The sequence below is a fragment of the Squalius cephalus genome (assembly GCF_949319135.1).
Source record: "Squalius cephalus genome assembly, chromosome: 10".
NCBI lineage: Eukaryota > Metazoa > Chordata > Actinopteri > Cypriniformes > Leuciscidae > Squalius > Squalius cephalus.
Genome location: NC_137131.1, coordinates 31657195 through 31679575, shown reverse-complemented (window position 1 = coordinate 31679575; position 22381 = coordinate 31657195). Strand labels below are relative to the sequence as shown.

The window sequence follows — 22381 nt, the reverse complement described above, 5'->3', positions numbered from 1 at the left end:
TGGTTGGAACGACAGCTCTCGAGCTGTGGTTAGAAGCATAGTTTCTAGTTTACATGAGATGTAGACTGAATAAATCCTTATCTTTAGCAAAATAAGCATGCTGGCATTCACTACAACCCGTGTTATTTATTTAGAATACATACAAACGTAATTTACGTATTTTAGTTTGTCAAGAGATTTAAAGCACCGTTTTTGAAGACTGCGCATGTGCGAACGTGCTCTACTATGTAAGATCGAGCCAAATATTGAGTCTGGTAATAAAGCAAAATAACTGAGAAAAACTAGAAATGGTCTTCAGATGCCATGTCTGTAACTTATATGACAAAATCTAGCGTTAATTCGATCTCAAACAGATTAATTAAAATAAGTTATTAGTCCATGTGCGAGACATCATAAACCAACGTGGCTGAACGATACTTTGCGACATACGGTTTCGGGAAACAGTCGTGACTAGCTAGTTGATTTCTCCAACGATGCATCGTACTATGGTAGTTAAGCAGCGAGCTATATAGTTGTACGGGAAACGCACCCCTGGCCAGTTTAGATATATCATGTGTTCTAGCTTAAAGGGTTATTTCACCCAAAAATGAGAATTCTGTCAGTAATTACTCACCCTCATGTTGTTCCAACCCCATACGACTTTCGTTCATCTTCAGAACACAAATTAAGATATTTTTGATTAAATCTGAGAGCTGGATCAGTCCTCCATAGGCCTCTATGGGTTTGAAACTTGCCGGCCCAGAAAAGTTAGTAAAGACATTGTTAAAATAGTCCAAGTGACTACAGTGGCTCAACCATAAGTTAATCAAGCGACGAGAATACTTTTTGTGCGCAAAAAACCCCACAAAAATAACGACTTTATTCAACTATTCAACTATTTGAAGAAAATGAATAGTTGAATAAAGTTGTTATTTTTATTTGTTTTTGCACACAAAAAGTATTCTCGTCGCTTGATAAACTTATGGTTGGGCCACTGTAGTCACTTGGACTATTTTAACGGTGTCTTTACTAACTTTTCTTGGCCAGAAAGTTTCAATCCCATAGAAGCCTATGGAGGAGTGAGACAACTCTCAGATTTAATCAAAAATATATTAATTTGTGTTCCAAAGATGAACGAAAGTCTTACGGGGTTGGAACAACATGAGGGTGAGTAATTACTGACAGAATTTGAATTTTTGGAATAACTAACCCTTTAAACACACCTGGTGAAACTAATGAAGCATTTGATTGGTTGCATCAGGTGTGCTTGAGACAACACCGGTTTTGCAGATTTTTGCTGTTGTGATTCTATTCAGGGGGTTGAATAATTTTGAGACTGCAGCAGTCATTAAAAGTTGCATTTTCAGCTGAATTTGGGGACACCACTTGAAACATTTGTTGTGTTGAGCTATTTCAGTTACTTTCGTTTGATTTGTTTATTGCAAACAGCTGAAAGTCTGTGAATTTAGCAAATAAACCGGATTTGCAATGGGGTTTCAATCATTCTGATTACAACTGTATAGTCTATTATATGGACTACTTTTTAATTAAAACTTTTTTTTTTTTTTTTTTTTTTGTCATTTGAACAAATTTCTTTAAAAAGTAATCATATTACTTTATGCTGTTATATAACGGCATATACAGTATATTTTGGGGAAAAGGTCTGGAACAACATGAGTGCAAGTAAAAACAAAATGGCAGACTTTTTATTACTGTGCAAGTTATTTTTGTCTAGAATTAGTGTTCTGAAATGATGTGATATTATTTGGTATTATTTTTTAAATATTATTTTGCTGTGGAAAACATGATATTGCTTTGATGAATATCATAAATAAACATTCATAACTTGTACTATTCTCTTTACCTGGGATGCAGGTACAAAATGTTAAATCAGGAGGAGGGAGAGTTCTACAACGTGCCCATTCCAGATGAAGATGATGAGGATACTGAGCTCCGACAGAAGTTTGAGGTGACTCTTTTATTATCCTTATGTGCAAACAAATTTCTCTTTGTTTTTTGTTCTTTAGGAAAAATATTTTGGACACAATTGAAAAAATAATTTTGTTTATGTTAGGTGAAACAGAAGACATTTTGTTTATGTCATGTGAAACAACAGTTCTAATTGCTAATAATACGATTTTGTTAACTAAACATGAAGGATGAGAATTTAATAATTATTTAGTGGCTAGAATGAGCAGGTTGGTAAATACCATCAATAAATGATTAGAGCCCTTAGAACTACTACTCACTGCTGAAACTAAAAACTACTGAGAGACACAGCAAAAGTTTAGTGTGAAATACCTTGTTATAATTTATTAAAAGTAATTAAACAGAGTAAAATTATTTGACCCTCAGATCTGTTTAGCTGGTTATCTAGAGCTGATCTGCCAGTATGTTATAGCTGTTGTTTTTATGTATCTGTCAGATATTTTGTTGCAGTGGAAACATGATTAGAATATATTAATATCAGTTTTCTTGTAATTCATTGTTTTGCCAGATGATGGCAGTGATTTCTTTTCTTGTTATTTTTTATTTTTTATTTTTTTATTTTTTTCCTGTTTAAGTGTTTACAGATGAAAATCCCACCAGCATGTGCTTTAGGAGCTAAACTCCCTTAGTTGTGGTTAGGGTATTAGTATTGAGAATTACTGTAGATGTACATAGGCTGTTCTATTTTATTCTATTTTAAAATATATTTTTTCCTGTGAATTTTCAGCAGCCATTACTCCAGTATACAGTCAGTTTCACATGATCCTTCAGAAATCATGCTGATATTTTTGTGTAAACTGCGCTACTTTGAAAAGTTTGGGCTAAATAATATTATTTTATTTTATTTTATTTTATTTTATTTTATAAGAAGAAATTATAACATTTATTCAGCAAATAAATGCTGTTCTTTTGGATTATCTATTCATTACATTTTTGAGTGTTCTATTCATGTTAACTGATATGTTATGGTGATATGTTAACTGTCACCCCCCTTTTTCGAGCATAGTTCTGAATTTAAATGGTTGTAATTTATGGATGCTTCTGAATACAGACTTAAGGTTGGTCTATTTACAAAAGTGAAAGCAGCATCAAAAAATGAATGTATAAAAGTTATAGAAGTTTATGTTTACTGTAAACTAAACTTTTTATTTTATACAAAATATATATTTTAAGAAAAATTGTGGACTCTAAAATTGTTAGAAAATAATTTGAGCCCTCTAAAAAGGGTTTAAAGTACCATATCTATGGTAAAGGAAAGTCCAATTTCATAACATAATTCATTTTCACAGGATGAATTTTAACCCTCTGGGGTTTTCTGGCCCTGGAGGTGTTCTGACATGCTCTGACATTTGTGCTTATTTCTGTTACTTGTGACATTTCATGGCTAAAGTCTGATTACACTGTATTTAGCACAAACTCTGCTACAATAATATATCAGCAGCATGTATGTAAAGTTTGTAGTTTTGAGATAATGACATTTATGTGTGGTTTGTGAGAATACAAAAAAAAAAAATTGTCACTGAAATAAGGCCATGAAACCCATACTGATTTTTTCTTCACAAGACTTTTGAAAATTGTATCACGTAGCCTAGAATATTTGCTCCAAAACTATGTGAAAATCACCCTGACTGCTCATTCAGATAAGACAATATATTGATTTTAGATTTGTAAGACATGTTTTGTGTGAGAAAGCTTTATGCGGGGAGACGTGATCACATCATTAATATGCATGGCTTTCACACCTGAGAAAGACAAAGACACTCCCCTAACGGCCCTATTAGGAGCTATCAGACCCAGTCATTCTGAGCAACCTTGCACAAAGAATGAGGAGATTTTAAAAAGAATGGCTTTTTGATTGTTTGGATTTATTTACAACACAACATAATCCAAAGATACACAACAAATGACAAAAATGTGCCATTCCTAAAAACATTGTACATACCTTTAATTTCCAAGGTGTTTGATTTTCACTTTACCATGTTCATATACAGAGACTCATGTGAATGTTGAAGTCAGCAGGACTCAGTGGCATCTGGGCCCTGAAAAAAAAAAAAGTGAACATAATGATATCAAGAGAAACTATAGGCCCTAGATTTGGTTAAAATTGCTTTTTAAAATTCACAGAATACACACACACACACACACACAAATGTTTCCAACAATATATAATATAATGAACACCAGGTTTGTTGTTCCTTGTAGGCATAGGCTATGCGCAGTGCTGCATAAAATAATAATAATAACCTATAGCAGCCTATAAATCTTCCAAAAGATTTCAGTAACAACTACGCTAGAGAAAAATATATTGATTATCATATGTTACTTCAAATGTTTCCATTCGTTATGATGATATGAAATGAGATAATAGTAAAAACACGAAACCTAATGTTTGGTGCGTTTTGCTTTTCAAACGCGATCGCGCTCCAAAATATGAAACATTCAAACGCACGGCGCGCTCCAAAATATGAAACATTATGGTTACCATATACATATCTCCGTTTGAGCAGATATCCACAAACACAGTAACAGTAAACACGGGTCTAAATATTATAATATTCACCATATATCTAGCAACAGTACAACTGCAATGTGAAGTTTATGCAACAATAACATAAACTAATAAGTAAGAATTTCTTACCTTACATCTTTCTTGTCTTCAAATCACGTTCTTCTTCTGAGGTAAATCCAATGAAAGCTCACGGCGCGTCTTTCAAACTCGACGAAAAGCAGAGACTTGTGAAGTTTTTTCGTGCTTTGTTTTTGAGGTAACGAGCGCGTTCGCGTTCCATGTGGTGATTTGCATATGAATCTCTTTAGCGCGCGTGGGCGTGGTCAAATTAAAAATAATGAGCAAGCGTTTGAGATACTGGACATCTTGTTGGTTTTATACAAATTACTTAAACAGAGAATATTTGTTTTCAGTTTGAATCCAATCATTTAAAAGTACACACTTAAATGATTATAAAGGTATATGGCTCATAAATGTGTGACAAGTATTCGCTGAGTTTTGTTCCAGTTTATAGACGTGCTCAAGAAAAAAAAAGTTCACCGCGACGGGGAGGCAGAAAGCACACCCTGTTTATTTTCTTTATTTTACAAAAGCACAATGTTTTGATTTGATTGTAAGTGGACACATACAAAAGTAGAAATATCACAGATTCTTTTTTTATATTTATTTTTTCTGTATGACCATAAATGACGGAGTAATTTAAGTTTATTGTGCTACAATGTGAAGAAAATCCAGCAAAACGTGCGGGCGCGTTTGCCGACCCCAGAGGGTTAAGTGTTTAAGCTATGATGATTACTAAAATATTTGATAGGGGAAAAAAGGCAATACAAAAGCAAGCAAAGTGTCCCGCTACTGGGACATGGACAGGTTCAATTCTAGAACCGGTGTAACCAATTCATTACTTACTGTCAAGCCTTTAAAACCTTTCTCAGACCACAGTCAGATCACCCTCTATATAAAACAGTCTGAAACATCAACCAACTTAGTCAGGACAATGAAAAAAATAATATAATTCAAATGGACAGAAAACCATATCGCTAATTATACCAATGCCATTGAATGTACAGAAATACTGTACAATCTCTACACATTCTCACACTCTCTATACATTTATTCCAAGTGCATATTCTGCATCAGTCAAGCAGTGAAAGCTCTAAATGACATATTTTACAAAACAGAACAAAAAAGTGATTTGAGAAATTGACTCTGAAATTGGACTCTGGCAGATGGTTTGATTTAGACTGTTAGGCTCTGAGAAATGTATCCAACCAGAAAGCTCAGTCAAGCTCAATTTCAACAGGACCAGTTTGAAAAAAAAAATATATAAAATAATAGTAATAATAATAAAAATAGAACATTTGGAAAGATCAATTAAAGCAAATCAAAACCCCTTAGATTTTCCCATAACAATGAAAGAATTGGAAGATAAATGGCAAGTCCTCGAGCACAAGAAAGCCTGTGGTGTTGACAGCATCCTGAAGGAGATGCTGAAACACACAGCGCGACTTCAGTAAATTTTTTCAGTGCTGTTCTGTGTAGTTTTGTTTGTTTGTTTGTAGATCTGGTATCAGGGCCTTAGCCCCACTTTCAAGAATGAAGACAAATTGGACCCCAACTACTACCGAGGCATATGTATGAACAGTAACCTGGGAAAGGTTTTCTGCAGCATTTTACACAAGACATTTAGACTTCCTAATGAAGCGCAATACCTTGAGTAAATGTCAACTTGGTTTCCTCCCAAAATGTCACACCTCTGACTACATTTTCACACTACAGACACTAATTGATAAATATGTACAGCAAAACAAAAGACGCTTGTTTTGTAGACTATAAAGCATTAGTTTCAATCTGGCATGAAGGATTATATCTAATACGTTTTTATTACGTTTTTAATACGTAATACGTAATTGACCCGGAAAAATTCTGTGAAATAAAGTGCCTCCTCTATGCAGATGACCTGGTTCTCCTGTCACCCACTAAACCTCCAAAACACTAAAGTTATGATTTTTCAGAAACATTCCAGATCTTAGGGACTAACACATTCACCTGGAATGCTATTTGGCGCTAAATTGAGAGTACACTGTGACGAACTACCTGAGCACAGTGACTGATGTGAAATTTAGGAAAGCGTTGACGATGTGCAGACTCAGCAAGCACAGTCTGATTATTGAGGCAGGCCAGCGCAGACAGACATGGGTCATCCACTGCAGATCCGGGAGTGATGGAAACAGAGAGGTATGCCCAAAATATGAAACCATCAGAAACCACTATTATCTCAAAATTAACAAAATATTTCCCCAATATAATAATTGCATTCCAACTGAAAATGTACCTTTATTCTCAGCAAAAAGCACAATATGTAAATATAGCCACAAGATTTGTGGATTCCTGAGGAACTCCTGAGAGACAACCACAACCAAGAACACCTAATTAACATTTGATGAAGATACTCACACCCCAAACCCCCCCCCCCCCCCCCCCCCCCCCCATTGCATATGAATGTAGTAGGGCTGGGGGAATTAACGCGTTAATCTTTGCGATTAATTTGAGATGTTTAACGCGTAAAAAAAAAATAACGCAATTAACGCAGCACTTTTTTTTGCCTCGTTTTAATGATTTCCTGTTGCGGCTGCTATTGAAAACATGATTGAAAAGGCAGAACATATGCCGTCTCGCCCCTCCGTGTTCGGCGATCATGTTTCATTCTTGCGCAGCTTTCATGAGCGGGTCGTTTCCGTTCCTTGTGTGCGCTGCGATCTCCGTTCTGTGTGTGTGTGTGTCGGCGCGCTGCGCTCTCTGCTCAATGTTCCTCCGTGTTTGCGCTGCATGTTCTGCTCTGTCGTTAACGGCCCAAACGCTACAATCATGTACTGATCACGCACTGGAAGTCCGCTCATATAACGTGAAATTTCTCAGTAGTAGACTTCTGTCTGCTGAGCTGGTATAGCCATGCTCGGCAACAATGGTAAAATTACCTGCTCTGATCACATGCTTTGGTAATAATAGCTTTGTGGGACTATATTTTATTTTGATAATTAGTAAAAAAAATAAATAAATAAAAAAATCTGTTAAATTGATTGTTGATTGATTATTGAAAAATAATAATATATTGCTATATTGATGTTTAATATTATTTTAATAGGGCTATTTTTTTCCTGTGTTGTTTAATTTAATTAGGTGATTCTAAGTTTAAATATTGATGATTACAAGCTTGGGGAAAATGCAATTAATTGCAATTAATTACAGCAAATTGTGCAATTAATTAGTTTTTTTTTATTTATTTTTTATCGATTCCCAGCCCTAGAATGTAGATAATGTTGAACTAATTATTCAGTTCATTAGTTCATTTGTAAACTTATACTGTATTTCTCCTCTTATATTGCTTGTTCAACTCGTTTTAATGTGTTGGCAATGCAAAATTTACTTTTGTCATTGCAAAAAAGTTTGTTGAATTTAATTGCAATTAAATATTTAGAATGAATAAGGATATAATATGACGTTATAATTAAATGTCATGAACAATTTAGGCCATTTTTATTGATTTGATCGCCAGTGTCTCAATAGCTGATATTTCAGAATCTATTTTTCTCTTTTTTTTTTTTTTTTGCTCACTAAGGCTCTCCATGAACATATATTCTATGCCAAATACATATCTCACACATTTAAAGTTTGAAGTACTCTATGAACCACATCCCTATTCGGTTTACTTTATGTTTGTGCATTGCGCTTGTTTTTTTTTTTTTTTTTTTTTTTTTCTTCACAAGCTTCACTTCTGTAAATCAGATAGAAAATTTAGAGGCAGGTGTTTATAATGCGGGTGGCATTATAAACACCTGCCTCTAAATTTTCTCTCTGTCATTTTTAATCAGTGTGTGTGACACCCCATTAACCCAGGGTTTCTCACTTACAACCACATACTGAGTATTCAGACTTTGCCGGAGGTAAGTGCACATAACTTTGGGTGGGAAGATAAGATGGATATTGTCCATTCACTCTTATGTGTGTTACTTGTCTGCATGTATATCTCTGTTTACCCCTCTGATGTGGTTTCAGGATCAGACATTAGAGGACCTTGGGCAGGTGCGTGTCAGCTGCAGGGTGCAAATATGTGTGTGTTGATTGGCTGGCTGGTTTTGTGCCCGTTTCATTTGCATCATTTTTTTTTATAAAATGGTCGATTAATCCAGCTTCATCTTGAAGTTTGTGAGGGTATGAAGACTTCTTCCAGAGTGTACTTGTTGTGTGTGCCTGATAGGTTTCACATAGTTACATAGAGGTATGTATAGATGTGGGAAAGAAGTTTGAGCAGGGGTGCAGGATGCTCTGAGAGAGATCATATTTTGGATGCAAGATACACTTTCACACTGAACATACAGCTTTTTACACCTCAGGTAAAGGCATTAAAAAAAATGGTATTCCTCACTTAGGGATCACACATGTGGTCCTTGGCAGGGGACCTTTTTTAGGGGTTCAAGCATGAAATGCTGAAACCCTATTGTAATTGTAAGGATTTGTAAAACGCATCGCGCAGTACAAACCGTAAGGCCTAGAGACTTGAAACCTGGCCAGATGGTAGGCCTCAATTTGGGGACAACCTATCAGAGTATGACCCTGATTGGCCCATAGGTGGCGCTACAGCAACCAAAAGTTCAAAATCGCTCATAACTCTTAGACCGTTTGTCCCAGGATCAAGTGTCTTATATCGTTGGAATCCTTGGCTCAAGGCGGACAAAATGGCTATCGATGACATCCGATTTGGATGTAGGCAGGGAAAATTTTCTGCTATGTCGAATTTTGTCCAAAACCTACTTTTGCGAACTAGTCCCTGGTTTTTCGCCCGATCATAACCAAACCAGTCTAGGACAATTCTCTGGACTCTCTAGATCAATAATTATCAAAAAAAAGTTGAACTTTGGCATTTGGGTGGCTGTAACAGGGTCATTTAGAAAAGGGGCGTGGCAAAATACACTCAAAAGCCTATAAATCCCAAAGGAAAACTCAGAACTTCACACAAATTGATGAGCATATGTGTCAGAACATGGTGAGGAAGCATGCAGAGTTTCATGGAGATCGGACCATAGGTGGCGCTATAACTGGCAAAAAGCCTTCAATCTTATTAGGGGTTCAAGCATGAAATGCTGAAACCCTATTGTAATTGTAAGGATTTGTAAAACGCATCGCGCAGGACAAACCGTAAGGCCTAGAGACTTGAAACCTGGCCAGATGGTAGGCCTCAATTTGGGGACAACCTATCAGAGTATGACCTCGATTGGCCCATAGGTGGCGCTACAGCAACCAAAAGTTCAAAACTCTTAGACCGTTTGTCCCAGTATCAAGTGTCTTATATCGTTGGAATCCTTGGCTCAAGGCGGACAAAATGGCTATCTCCGATTTGCTCGCCCTTCAGGCGCCAATTTCGAGTAAATTGCATTTTTTTGAAAAACCTATTTTTGCAAACTTCTCCTAGGTTTTTGGCCCGATCGGAACCAAACTACTGCAAGAATATTCTCTGGAGTCTGACAATCAATAATCATCCAAAAAATTAAAAATTTCAATTAACGGTCGATAAGGGGAACCAAAATATTTGATGGCACCAGGGCCACTTTTACTAAAACGGTTATAAATTGTGAATGGAAAGAGATTTTTTTGCTAAACTTGGGATACATCTTCCTGAGCTCAACCTGAGATCACTTGAAAAAAATCGCAACAATTGGCCACTTGGTGGCACTATAAAACGGTTATAACTTGTGAACGGAAAGAGATATTTTCGCAAAACTTGGGACACATGTTCATGAGCTCATTCTGAGGTCACGTGAAAAAAAAAATCATGACAATTGGCCACTTGGTGGCACTATAAAATGGTTATAACTTGTGAGCGGAAAGAGATATTTTCGCTAAACTTGGGACACATGGTCATAAGCTCAATCTGAGTTGACATGAAAAAAATCGTGACAATTGGCCACTTGGTGGTGCTATAACAGTGAAAAAAATCATGGAAATAGCTATAAGTGCACCCAACTGTTAGTCTACTGAAAATTGGCACGCAGTGTCTTTGTCCAGGGTGCCATGATAGTCTATGAGAACATTGGTGTATCTAAAAAAACTCAGTATATGTCATTGGCACAATGCCTTGAAGGAGCCTTAGAAGTTTCAAGCCAGTGTTTTTTCACAGGAGTGACCTCCTAAGACTCCTGAATCCTTGCCGAGTCCAACAATACCAAACATGCCAGGTTTCGCCTTATGGTTTTTGTAAGTGTCATTTAGAGCTTTAAAAAATTGTGTTTATCTTCAAAGCCGTTAGTCCGATCGAGACAACAACAAAAAAACAAAGGAAATTTGAAAACATAGGTAAATAGCTAAACAATAACGCCAAAATGTTAAATTTATGATAGGAACTGACAAAAAAAATTAATTAAATCCAATCAATTTCACCCATGGATCATTTTGATACTCTCACATGTTTGAAACAAACAATGATGGATTGTCATGAAATTTGTTTTGAATTGGGACTGGCGAATCCCCGTCCATACTGTCAATGACCATTCGCAAAGACCCGCCCACTTTAGTTACTGTTGCTATGTCTGACAAGCGACGCCACTCTCACACCACACCAAGTTCTCACGCAGTGAAAAATACATTGCGGATCAGAGAGGAGACTGCGCGCTGACAGACAAGTACTTTTGATATGAAACAAATGGCGCTTTTCCACTACACAGTACCAGCTCGCCTCGGCTCGGCTCGACTCGACTCGGCTTTGTTTGGTTTTCCACTGTGTAAAAGTTGTACCTGTACCTGCTTCCAGGTACTTTTTTTCGTACCACCTCCGGCGAGGTTCTAAGCGAGCTGAGGCGATACTAAAATGTGATGTGAAAACACGGCAGACTGGTGATTGGTCAGAGAGAATCGTCACTATTCACTGCGTCATCATGCACGCGCCAGACGGAGTATCCTGAATAAAAAACAGCAAAAACAAAAACATCCAAAAACAGCATACACTCGATTTCCTCCATTGTCCATTGTGTGTGGCAGCGGATGTATCTCGCGTAGAAGATTAAGTCACGGCAGTTTCCTGCGGCGTCGCTATGACGACCAGGTACTATTGTGGAGGTACTATCTGCAATGGAAAACGGAGCGAAAAGCGACCCGAGTCGAGTCGAGTCGAGTCAAGTTGAGTTGAGCTGGTACTGGTAATGGAAAAGCGCCAAAAGTCTCACATTTCAAATGTAGTCATTTTTTAGAGACATTTAAACAATAAATACCGTTTTGTGACTCTTTAATGTGTCTGACAGATCGCTGTAGACTCAAGGCTCAGTTAAAGCTGCTCGTGAACCGATCATCTCTTCCTTCTAGTTAATTTATAGCATTAAAATAAACATGAATGAACATAAAAGGAATGTTGTTTTAAAGTGCTAAGACGTCAGTACACTTTGTTTTTCAAATTTAAATCCTCCAAAGTTAATCTACTAACTCTCCTGACTGCTTTGTGGGACAAAATGGCATATTATGATTAGTCAGATCGCCTGTCAATCAAACTCCTTGCGAAGGGTCAATTGAGAATGCCCGTGCGCACAATCCTGATCTAATCGACAACTTTGCAGTTGCACATAGGAAAGCCCGGAAAATCCTGCTTTAATGTAAGAGAGCATCTTTTTTATGTATTTGGACCTAGGCCTAACAATGTGTTATGGTGCACTGTCACCAGTGTTTTTTTGTTTTGTTTTTTTTGTTTTGTTTTTGGTGAGCGTAAGCTCCTCCTGATTTTGTTAGTCATCTCATCTCTTATATGCTGTGTATGATCATATCCTGCCCTATTCATGGTAGCCTACTCGCGGACATTGCGTCATCAATGTCATCAATTGCGTCATCAAGGGGCCTGCCTTGATAATCCTATTTAAGGGCCCGTTGTTGGCTCGTTACGCCACTGAATATAATTGTCTAAACTCCTTATCAAAATTACATATTTACAACAAATTTGACATATATATGGGCACACTTTGAGTACTACTAATAAAAGTGATGGCGATCAGGCAAGACTATAAGAAGACTCAGGCAAAAAGGTGCTATAACTGTAAAAACGCTTTAAAACCATATATTTCCTATGGTAAACTGCCTGTATTGGCTGTAAATTGACTTTTTCATCTATGATGGCAGTTGTTAAATGCTTGCTAAATAAAACGTAATGTCTTTTGATGCTTGTGTGCTTAAAGGCCTTAAAGGCCTTAACTGCTTGAACCCCGATAAATGCTGCTTGCAGCTTTAATTTTGTTGTTGTTTTTGCAATGAAATGGATGTACTATAATTTTTTATATGTCAAGACATTATTCACCTCTATGCACAATGTATTTCTATATAAAATATTACAAATATTAGAACAAAAAAATATATTTTCAATTATTACAGTGTAAAAGCAAAGGTATGTTAAATCCAAAGCATGGAAGGCAAATTGGTGCCATCTGGTGGGAGAAGTAAAGAAAATCATATGTGAGACCGTGGTTTAACCACTAGATGCCTGTATTGCATATAACTCAAAAAAAGAAAAAAAAAGAAACATCCCTTTTTCAGCACATTGTATTTTGAGTCCCTGTAGTTCCAACTAGTTCCATTTCTGTTCGTCAAATGTCTTTTAAAGTTGTTCAGTAAGTTATGTCTCAGTTGTTGAATCTTTTTTTGGTTTATACAAACTTTTGCATAAGTTTAGACATTTGTTGGAAATAAAAGCAGTTGAAAGTGAAAGGACATTTCTTTTTGCTGAGTTTTGCTGAATTATCTAAGTCTACTTCATTGTGGTTGATTTGTATATTTTACCCAAAATAATGTTTTGTTTTGTTTAGTTTTTTCGACCGCAAAAATCACAAGTGTAATTATTTTTTTAAAGACCATTTATTCTTTTCTAATCATGGCCACAATTTATTTGTATTTTATTTATTTTTTTCAAGTTTTGTACCATTAGTTGAAATTTTAAAAATTACAAATTTTGGGCTTAAAATGACCAAAGACCACCAGATGGTTAAAGAAGCCCTTGTCTCACAGTTGGCACTAATGAAGACCCCTTATTGAGGCATCCAGTGTCCAAAATGTTTTGATGAACATGCATTTTTTGACAATGTAGAGTGTAACCACATCTTAAAATTCACAACGTAAAAAGGGTATCTCAGATGAAGTAGTGAAGAATGTGAAGATGTAAGATGTAAAAACACATGGAAAAAAATTCAGATGGAGTTCAAGGTTAATACTATCACAGTGTAGGGAGTTTGATCTTTGTTGCCTGCCTTAACCTGTTAAGCTGCAACGCCACTTTTGAAAAATCCCCAGAAATGACATACCCAAACTAAAACAGATACAGTTCATGAACCCTTTGTACTAAAAGCACAAGTATGATCTCGTTTGAAAGCTGACACCTGGCAGTTTATTGTAAATGTAGAATTAATTATTGTCGTAATGACAAAAATTGTTATAAATAGCTTCAAAGTTTTGTAAAGTTATTAGAAATTATTTTTTATGAAACATCCTCATGAAAATAAAATTGAAATTGGCACTGGAGCAATCTAGAAATGCACTACAGCTAAAGCCACATGTCTAAACATTTTATGTTTAAAATCTGAAGATAATAAGCCCAAAACTCTGTATTTAGTTAAATGTTTTTCAAGACCATGTCATGTGACTAACAGTTAGGGCTAGCTAGCATGTTAGCTTAGCACACCATCAATACACGACAATATATGAGATTAAAACCATATTTATGCTCAAAACGTACTTTATAACTCAAGCCGAATGTTTTAAATAATCTTCTGTGATCTAATTTAGCTTCAGATAAAAAAATCAGACAGAAAATATATTATTTGATAGTATTATGCACAATGATGAAGTCTATATAGATTAGCATTACATTATAAATATAATCTATTATTATAAAAATACCTGGCATGGCTTGAAGAACACAGGCAAATCAGATATCATTGCAATCATGTTTATTGTCTTCAAAACATCTTTTATCTGCATGATTACAGCCGATCTCTGTTAGCTGTGTGTGTGTTCGAGGCTTCCTGGAATGTCACATGATCATGGCTCTTCTTCATGTGCCATATATGGACTATATTACTGTGCATATAGCGCCCTCAGGCTATTGGTATGAATTGAAAACACTGTGAATTAGAATACCAAACGCTCATAAAGATTACATTGACGCATTTGGGTATAAATTCAATAAATATTATTCCTGTCTATAGAAATATGATGTGAATCTAAAAGAATCTATCAATATTTCTCCAAATCTGCACATTTTTGAGCTAAAGCCCTGAGGGACGTTGTTTTGTGTATTGTCATGACGACAGCACGGGAGTTTTTTATGAATGAAAGCGGCTGACGGTCATAATTCATATTAAAGGTATCGACTCATTTTTTCATTTCATAACTCCTGACACAAATTAAGACATAACTGTCACTATGAGTTTCTCAGAATACAATAGTGGTCAAATACTGAAACTTGAGTCTTATATCTTTTTAATGATGTATAGTTTGTCAAGGTATAACATTAAATCTGATAGTAATTTTGAATTAAATAAATAAAAAACGCTTCAGTGCGCCGACGTACTGGTGAAGCTTAACAGGTTAATAAGCACCTTTCCTCTGACAGCAGCTATCGTCTCGGTTACGTATGTAACCCTCGTTCCCTGAAGGAGGGAACGGAGACGTAGTCGACGTGTCGACTGATTGGAATCACGCTTAGGGAGCCTGTCATCTTCGAGTATTGATAAAACGAGCCAGTGTACACATTGGTGTGCGAGCTTTGCATCCTAGCTCCACCCCGCAGCGCGGGTATAAATACGGAAGTGGATGCACGCACCACTTGTTTTTCGCTGAGGAGCCGAGCGGAGACCGGAGTCAGCGGTGGTCCAGCAATAGTGGCTATGGGACTACATCTCCATTCCCTCTTTCAGGGTATGAGGGTTACATACGTAACTGAGACGTTCCCTTTCAGTCGCTAACGTTCAACTGGGATCCCTATTAAAACGCCACTAGTGCTGACACCTTCCAGTGCCTAGACAAAAGCCTCCTGATCCCCCCGCATTATTGAGGCGGAGATAGGACAGGGCTTAGGCCAGGGAAGTCACTGCTGTTCCTCAAGACCCACTCAGTCAGACTTATTAACACTGGGAAAGTGTGCCCTTTCGTTGGAAAGGAATACGCTGCAGAAGCCACATACATGTGAAGGATACACATATGGACTGGACGTTACCGGGCAGTACAACATATGGGATGTCACTGAGGTGGCTCCAGCCTATAACAGACACACTGGTCAATGACGGCAGAGGGGGATCGCCGTAGGGATCACAACATATGGGCCCAGCCTAGCACAGGTTCCACCAGTGCATACGAGTGCTAGGCCTGGCATCGGACGGAGGAACTCAACGGTTCGGCTAAAAGGAACTCTACTGGAGCAAGAATGGCGCACATATCCGGTCCACAGGAGGGGAATGGTGCAGCAAGCCAACACTTCGAACCGGGCTTACAGTGTAATTGGCTTCATGTGAAGGGAGCACACGGGAAACAACCGGCTTGACACATAGGCTATTTTTCTAGCGAACATGTTTGGTGTCGCCCAACCCGCAGCTCTACAAACATCTGTCAGCGAGGCACCGTGTGCCAACGCCCAGAGAGAAGCTACACTCTCATTTTAGAGGAGTGGGCTCGCAACCCAGGGGGGCATGGTGCGTCTTGGGATTGATACGCCAAGACGATGGCATCCACTATCTTTTTGTTTTTCTCAGTGGTCCAAACTCTGCTTGAAGACAGCCTTTCCCCTCTGCTGGTCTCCGTAACAGACAAAGAGCTGGACCTGAGGCTTTGCGTTCTGTCCACGTTAACCGCAGGAGCGGACGGGACAGAGAAAAGCCAGGGCTGGGTCTACCTCTTCCAGGGCAGCGCTTGCAGGTTCACCACCTGGTCCCTTTTAAGAGGAGAGGTAGGAACCTTGGGCACATATCCAGGCCGGGGTCTCAGGATAACGTGAGAGTTAGCAGGCCCAAATTCCAGGCACGATTTGTCGACCGAAAATGCAAGCAAGCAGGAGAACTGTTTTTAAAGACAGGACTTTTAACTCAGCTGCCTGCAGGGCTCAAAGAGAGGTCTCTGCAGTGCGGTAGCACCAGAGATAAGTCCCAAGAGGGTATAGAGTGGGCACGAGGTGGATTCAGTCTCCTCGCTCCCCTCAGGAACCTGACGATCAAGTCATGCTTTCCCTCGGATTTCCATCCACTGCATCGTGATTTGCGCAAATAGAGCAACATACACTTTAAAGATGGAGAGAGACAGCCGTCGCTCCAACCCATCTTGCAGGAAAGAAAGCATGGAGTGATCGAACACCTTCGGGGGGTCTTCTCGGAAGAGAAGAACACCATTCAACGAATAGGTTCCACTTCAGGGCGTAAGCAAGCATGGTAGAGGGTGCTCTCGCAGAAGTGATGGTATCTACGACCTGTTTGTGGTAGATCACTGTCCTTTCGGGACCAGACATGGAGTTTCCAGAGGTCTGGACGCGGGTGCCAACAGTGCTCCGTCCCTGAGAATGTCTCAGAGGAATGGGTCAGGGAGGGCTGTCAAGAGGAGCATAAGTTCGAGGAAACTAGGTCCAATTGGGCCAATAAGGGGCAACTAGCAAGACCTGCTCCTTCTCCTCCCTGACTTAACACAGTGCTGTGCAAGAAGGCTCACTGGGGAGATGCATCATTGCGGCGGCCCCGGGGCCAGCTGTGTGCCTGTGTCTCCGTGCCGAGGGTTCTCCGCTTGGTCAGGGAATAAACAACTGGCAATGGGACGAGTCCGGAGAGGCAAACAGATGTAACTGTGCGGCCCCGAAGTGGTCCCAGAACAGCTGGAACGCCTGGGGATGGAGTCTCCACTCTCCCTGGGCCACAGGCTGTTGTGAGGCCTCATCGGCAGCACGCTTGAGCAGGCTAGAAAATTAAGTGGTTCTCAGAAGCTTCTGACTTCATAGGAGGAGGTGGCGAGCGAGTTGCGACATGCGAGGGAAGCGTACCGTAACGGTACATGCTTGCTGAGCAGCGGCATTTTTGCGGCGTCTCAAAGCAAGGTGTACTGCTAGCAACTCGAGGCAGTTGATGCCAATGCAGTCGGAGGCCCACCAGACCCCCGATACTGCATGCCCGTTGTACATGGCCCCTCAGCCGATGTTGGTGGACACTTGTTCTAGTGGCAGCTGGCCTGGAGAAGCAAAAGGTCTGATCACGGGCTGAGGGTTTGGCGGCACGGATTGTCACACAAAGCGTGCCGCTCTGCCACGGCCACTTCGGGACTCGGCCGTGAAGCCAGTGCTGAAGCGGTCTTCATATGGAGGAAGCCGTTCTATTGCAGCTGCGTCTGCCATATGCCCCAGGAGCCTCTGAAAAGTTTCAGTGGGACCCTTTCTCGCTTCTGTAAAGCACCGACCAGACACGTTCCCCTTGAGAGACGTGTTGGACCGAGTCCATCTCCATGCTGGAAAAAGAGATCCTCAGCCCGTGGGTGAGTTTACTCTTTTCCCAGTTGACCCAAAGACCCTACTGGCTGTGGAGCACTCAAAGGGTAGGACTTTGTACTGACTTCGAACCCTCGAACGCAAAAACACAGACATAGCCTGCGTTGCGGAAGGATAGAGATCTGAAGTACGCGTCCTTCAGGTCGAACGCTGCAGACCAGTCTCGGGGACAGAGCATTCAAAAATGCGTCTCTGTGTTAGCCACTTGAACGGAAGCTAAAGGGCCCGATTCAAGAGTCGCAGGTCCAAGATTGGCCGTAACCCACCACCTTTCTTGGGTACAAGGGGGCAATCACACCCTTCGCCAGTTGGACTGCGATGTCCGCATGCATGACAGGTGCACATTCGTTCAACACCGGAGTGTAGCGAACAGCGCTGAACTTGTGCTGACACCGGCCGAACTAAATCATACAGCTGAGTCTGATGGTATGGAGGAGCCGACCGGACCTGTTGGGAAGCACTTTCCAGGCTTCTACAAACCGGGCCAGGGAACCAGGGGTACCACAGACGAACCCAGTGTGGGTCAGCGAGGTGGAGGACAGGGACCTGGCTTGGAAGACCTGGGGGCGGCCCGAAGCGGGGTCTGAGTGTGTGATGCAACACCTGCTTGTCTCCACGGGTCGGTAGGGGGTGCGTGAGAAGGCGTAATCAGGTCCTTGAACCGCACGCAGCTGCCGGCTGGCGACACACGAGGGGACTGAGGGGTGCAAGGCTTTACAGGGTCACACACTGCCAGTCTGACCCTCTTGGGACCCAGGAACAGAAGAATTTGCTCTTTCTTTGACAATTCGGGGAACGAATTCGGCGGAACGGTAACCCACCACCTTTCTTGGGTACAAGGGGGCAATCACACCCTTCGCCAGTTGGACTGCGATGTCCGCATGCATGACAGGTGCACATTCGTTCAACACCGGAGTGTAGCGAACAGCGCTGAACTTGTGCTGACACCGGCCGAACTAAATCATACAGCTGAGTCTGATGGTATGGAGGAGCCGACCGGACCTGTTGGGAAGCACTTTCCAGGCTTCTACAAACCGGGCCAGGGAACCAGGGGTACCACAGACGAACCCAGTGTGGGTCAGCGAGGTGGAGGACAGGGACCTGGCTTGGAAGACCTGGGGGCGGCCCGAAGCGGGGTCTGAGTGTGTGATGCAACACCTGCTTGTCTCCACGGGTCGGTAGGGGGTGCGTGAGAAGGCGTAATCAGGTCCTTGAACCGCACGCAGCTGCCGGCTGGCGACACACGAGGGGACTGAGGGGTGCAAGGCTTTACAGGGTCACACACTGCCAGTCTGACCCTCTTGGGACCCAGGAACAGAAGAATTTGCTCTTTCTTTGACAATTCGGGGAACGAATTCGGCGGAACGGTAACCATCTGAAGAGCTTGTCCCCCCATCCCTGGGTGGCCCGTATCAGGGACACTTGGTCTTATGCTGCCTGCGGCTGGCTCTACGCTGAGGCCTGGTTAGAGGCTGCTGCGGAGGCCCAGCAGGAGCAGAAGTGGTGGCAGGGGGACGCCCTCGGTGACAAGCAGGTGGAGGATCTGCCACCGGCGGCGGGGAGGCAGCAGCTGGCCGCTGGGGCAGGATGTGCCGGTTTGCCTCTGTCGGCACCTGGGCGACAGAGAACTGTTAGGCGCAGATCTCCACTGCGTCGCCGAACAGCCCATCCTGGGAAATGGGGGAGTCCAGAATCCGAACCTTGTCTGCGTCCTTCATATCAACCAGGTTGAGCGAGAGATGGCGCTCCTGGATCACTAGGGTGGATATCGCCAGACCGATCGCGCAAGCCGCAACGCTAGTGCCCCGGAGGGCAAGGTCGGTTGCGGTGCGGAGCTCACCTATGAGCGCACGGTCTGGGCTACCCTCGTGCATGTCCATGAGTGCCTTGGTCTAGTAGACATGTAGCAACGCCATGGCATGCAAAGAGGAAGCGGCGTGCCCACAGGCTTTCTAAGCTCTGCCCGTAAGAACGGACAAGAACTCACAGGCATTAGAGGGGAGATGAAGATCCCCTGTCCAAAAGGCAGCGTCCGCCGGACACAGGTGTGTCGCGACATATCGCTCCACTGGAGGGAGAGCCTCGTAACCCTTCACCGCTCCTCCGTCAAGGGTAGTGAGGGGGGAGGAGCTACTCAAGCAGTTTCTGGCAGAGAAAGGTGCCGTCCACGACCTGGTAAGCTCTCCATGCACTTCGGGAAAGAAAGGCACTGGGGCGGCGGGCCGAGAACCAGCGCGGCCCGCCCCAAGAAACCAATCATCCAACCGTTCGGGACATGGTGGAGGATTCTACACAAACCTGACAGCCTCGGCGGCCCGTTTCAGCATAGCTGACATTTCTGGATCTGGCTTGGGCAATGTTACACTCCCAGAGGGAGATAACGCAGCCGAGTCATCATCTCCAGAGGCCAGCTCACCCTCCGATGCTGCAATCGGAATCCTGTCATCTGGAGGGGCCCCGAATGAAATGGCTGGTCGGTCCATTACAGAGGGACCAGCGCGCTCAACGGGAGGCTCCACCGGCTGCGGTGTGATAGAGGAGTGAGTAATGAGGCGTAGTAATGGGGACTCCTCCTTCGCAGATGAAGGTGAGTCTCGTTCTGAACACCGCAATGAGAAGATGAACTATCCACAAAAGCTGCTTCAGCATGCTGTAATCCCAAACACGTGATGCAACTAATGTGACCGTCATAGAGGGACAGGGAACGACCGCATCCAGAAACGCACAGGTGGAATGACATCTTGAAAAAGACGCAAACACACCCATGTTGCTCTTTCAGGAAATGAAAAACTCTCACCAGTGCCGGAGCACACAGGGGAATGATCGCGGCAACACTGACAGGGATGGTGCAGTCTGTACCAGTGAAGCACTCACTTTCTTCGCCCTCAACCGTCAGACAAACAAACACAAAAAGGAATGCTGTTAAAACAGCAGTTGAGAGCTCAGAAGGCTCGCGACCACCGCTACACTCACACTGTAGAACCATCAGCACTGGGAGAGACTTCCAGAAGAAGCACCGACACACTCGCTCCTTGAATGAATCAACACTCTTCAGAGACACCGTAATGAAGACCGATCGGCTCCGAAGCGAAATACAAGTGGTGCGTGCATCCACTTCCGTATTTATACCCACGCTGCTGGGTGGAGCATGGATGCAAAGCTCGCACGCCAATGTGTGCATTGGCTCGTTTTATCAATACTCGAAAATGACAGGCTCCCTAAGCATGATCCCAATCAGTCATCACGTCGACTACGACGAACGTGAACGACTGAAAGGGAACTTCATACTATCTTGATCTAATGTTTGGACAAATCCACTGCTTTATAAAACTTGCATTGTCATGAATATCACCATCTTGTGCCACGGGGTCTTCTGAGTGCCTATAGCTGCTTCTATACACCACCTAAGCAATTCAATACACTCCAAGGCACCTGATACGCTGGCATATGTATTCTATAATTCCTAACCTCCAACTCAGAGGGCTCAAAAAATGCTTAACAACACAGAAGGCTGAAAAGGTTCCTGACTTCAGAGCTTGCTTAAAGAGGTCTCCAATCTTTGCTCTGGTGTCTCCCCTCACTGTCATCCTATTCAAGAGTTTCTCTGTAGCCGTTACAAACTAGCTTGACAGATGTTGTCCGTATTCACCACAATCTCATTGGACTCATGGCTGGCTAGTATGGCAACAACTTCCTCACAACCAAACTTTAGAGCTTCTTGTGTTTAGATGACTCACCTATCACCACAGCTATGCCCTAAACAAGACTAAGTCCAGTGAATGGTTATTTCACAAAGAACTTTGTCAAAATATATTACAGTTGCATTATATTACTGGCACTGTCAAAACACTAGAATTTAAAACATTCAGTAGGAAGTTTCAGACAAAAACAAGAAACAGGCATATCAAATTTAATGTGTAAATAGTAATTTGTAAAAAAAAAAAAAAAAAGAGCTCATGACCGCCTAGTCCGGCAGCTTGGCAGAGAATCTTGGCCCGCTGACTTACTTCTGCATGCTGTGATGGAAAGAATTTCATCTGCCTTTGGAAACTGCATGGGCACTACCAGAATTAATGAGGAGGGCAGATTTAGAATGAGCCTTGTCGTGTATTGATTGTGTTATAGGACATTGGTAGGAAGATGCTGCTGCTAAGAGTGGATTATGCTTTATTGGGCTGCATCCCTCAAAGCTTAATGGGCCTTAGTCAGGGTAGACAGACACAATATTTATTTTTTCACAAAAATGTTAGCCATTAAGTTTGTTCAATGGGTTGGAAAGCAGGTTTTGTATTATTATTCAACGCTACATTGAAAATATGTCTTTCCAAAACAATTCCTGGTGGCGAACTCTGATGAACGTGATATGAAAT

At 41.5% G+C, this 22381-nt stretch overlaps 2 protein-coding genes across 3 annotated transcripts in view; both read left to right on the top strand.

Annotated features, from left to right (window-relative positions):
• The window catches only part of LOC307166205 (craniofacial development protein 2-like), a gene marked incomplete at its 3' end in the record, with an annotated part of 193535 nt that overhangs the window by 91726 nt on the left and 79428 nt on the right, over positions 1-22381 (top strand). The window lies entirely within an intron of this gene.
• Positions 1-22381, top strand: part of prkcaa (protein kinase C, alpha, a) — a 233676-nt gene that overhangs the window by 145449 nt on the left and 65846 nt on the right. Inside the window, exons 8-9 of one of the 2 annotated variants that reach the window (XM_079883299.1) lie at positions 1855-1948; positions 8531-8557. In XM_079883299.1, coding sequence (XP_079739425.1) covers positions 1855-1948; positions 8531-8557 — 121 coding nt within the window. The remainder of the gene's footprint in view (positions 1-1854; positions 1949-8530; positions 8558-22381) is intronic. The other variant, XM_079883300.1, reaches the window with a different exon arrangement.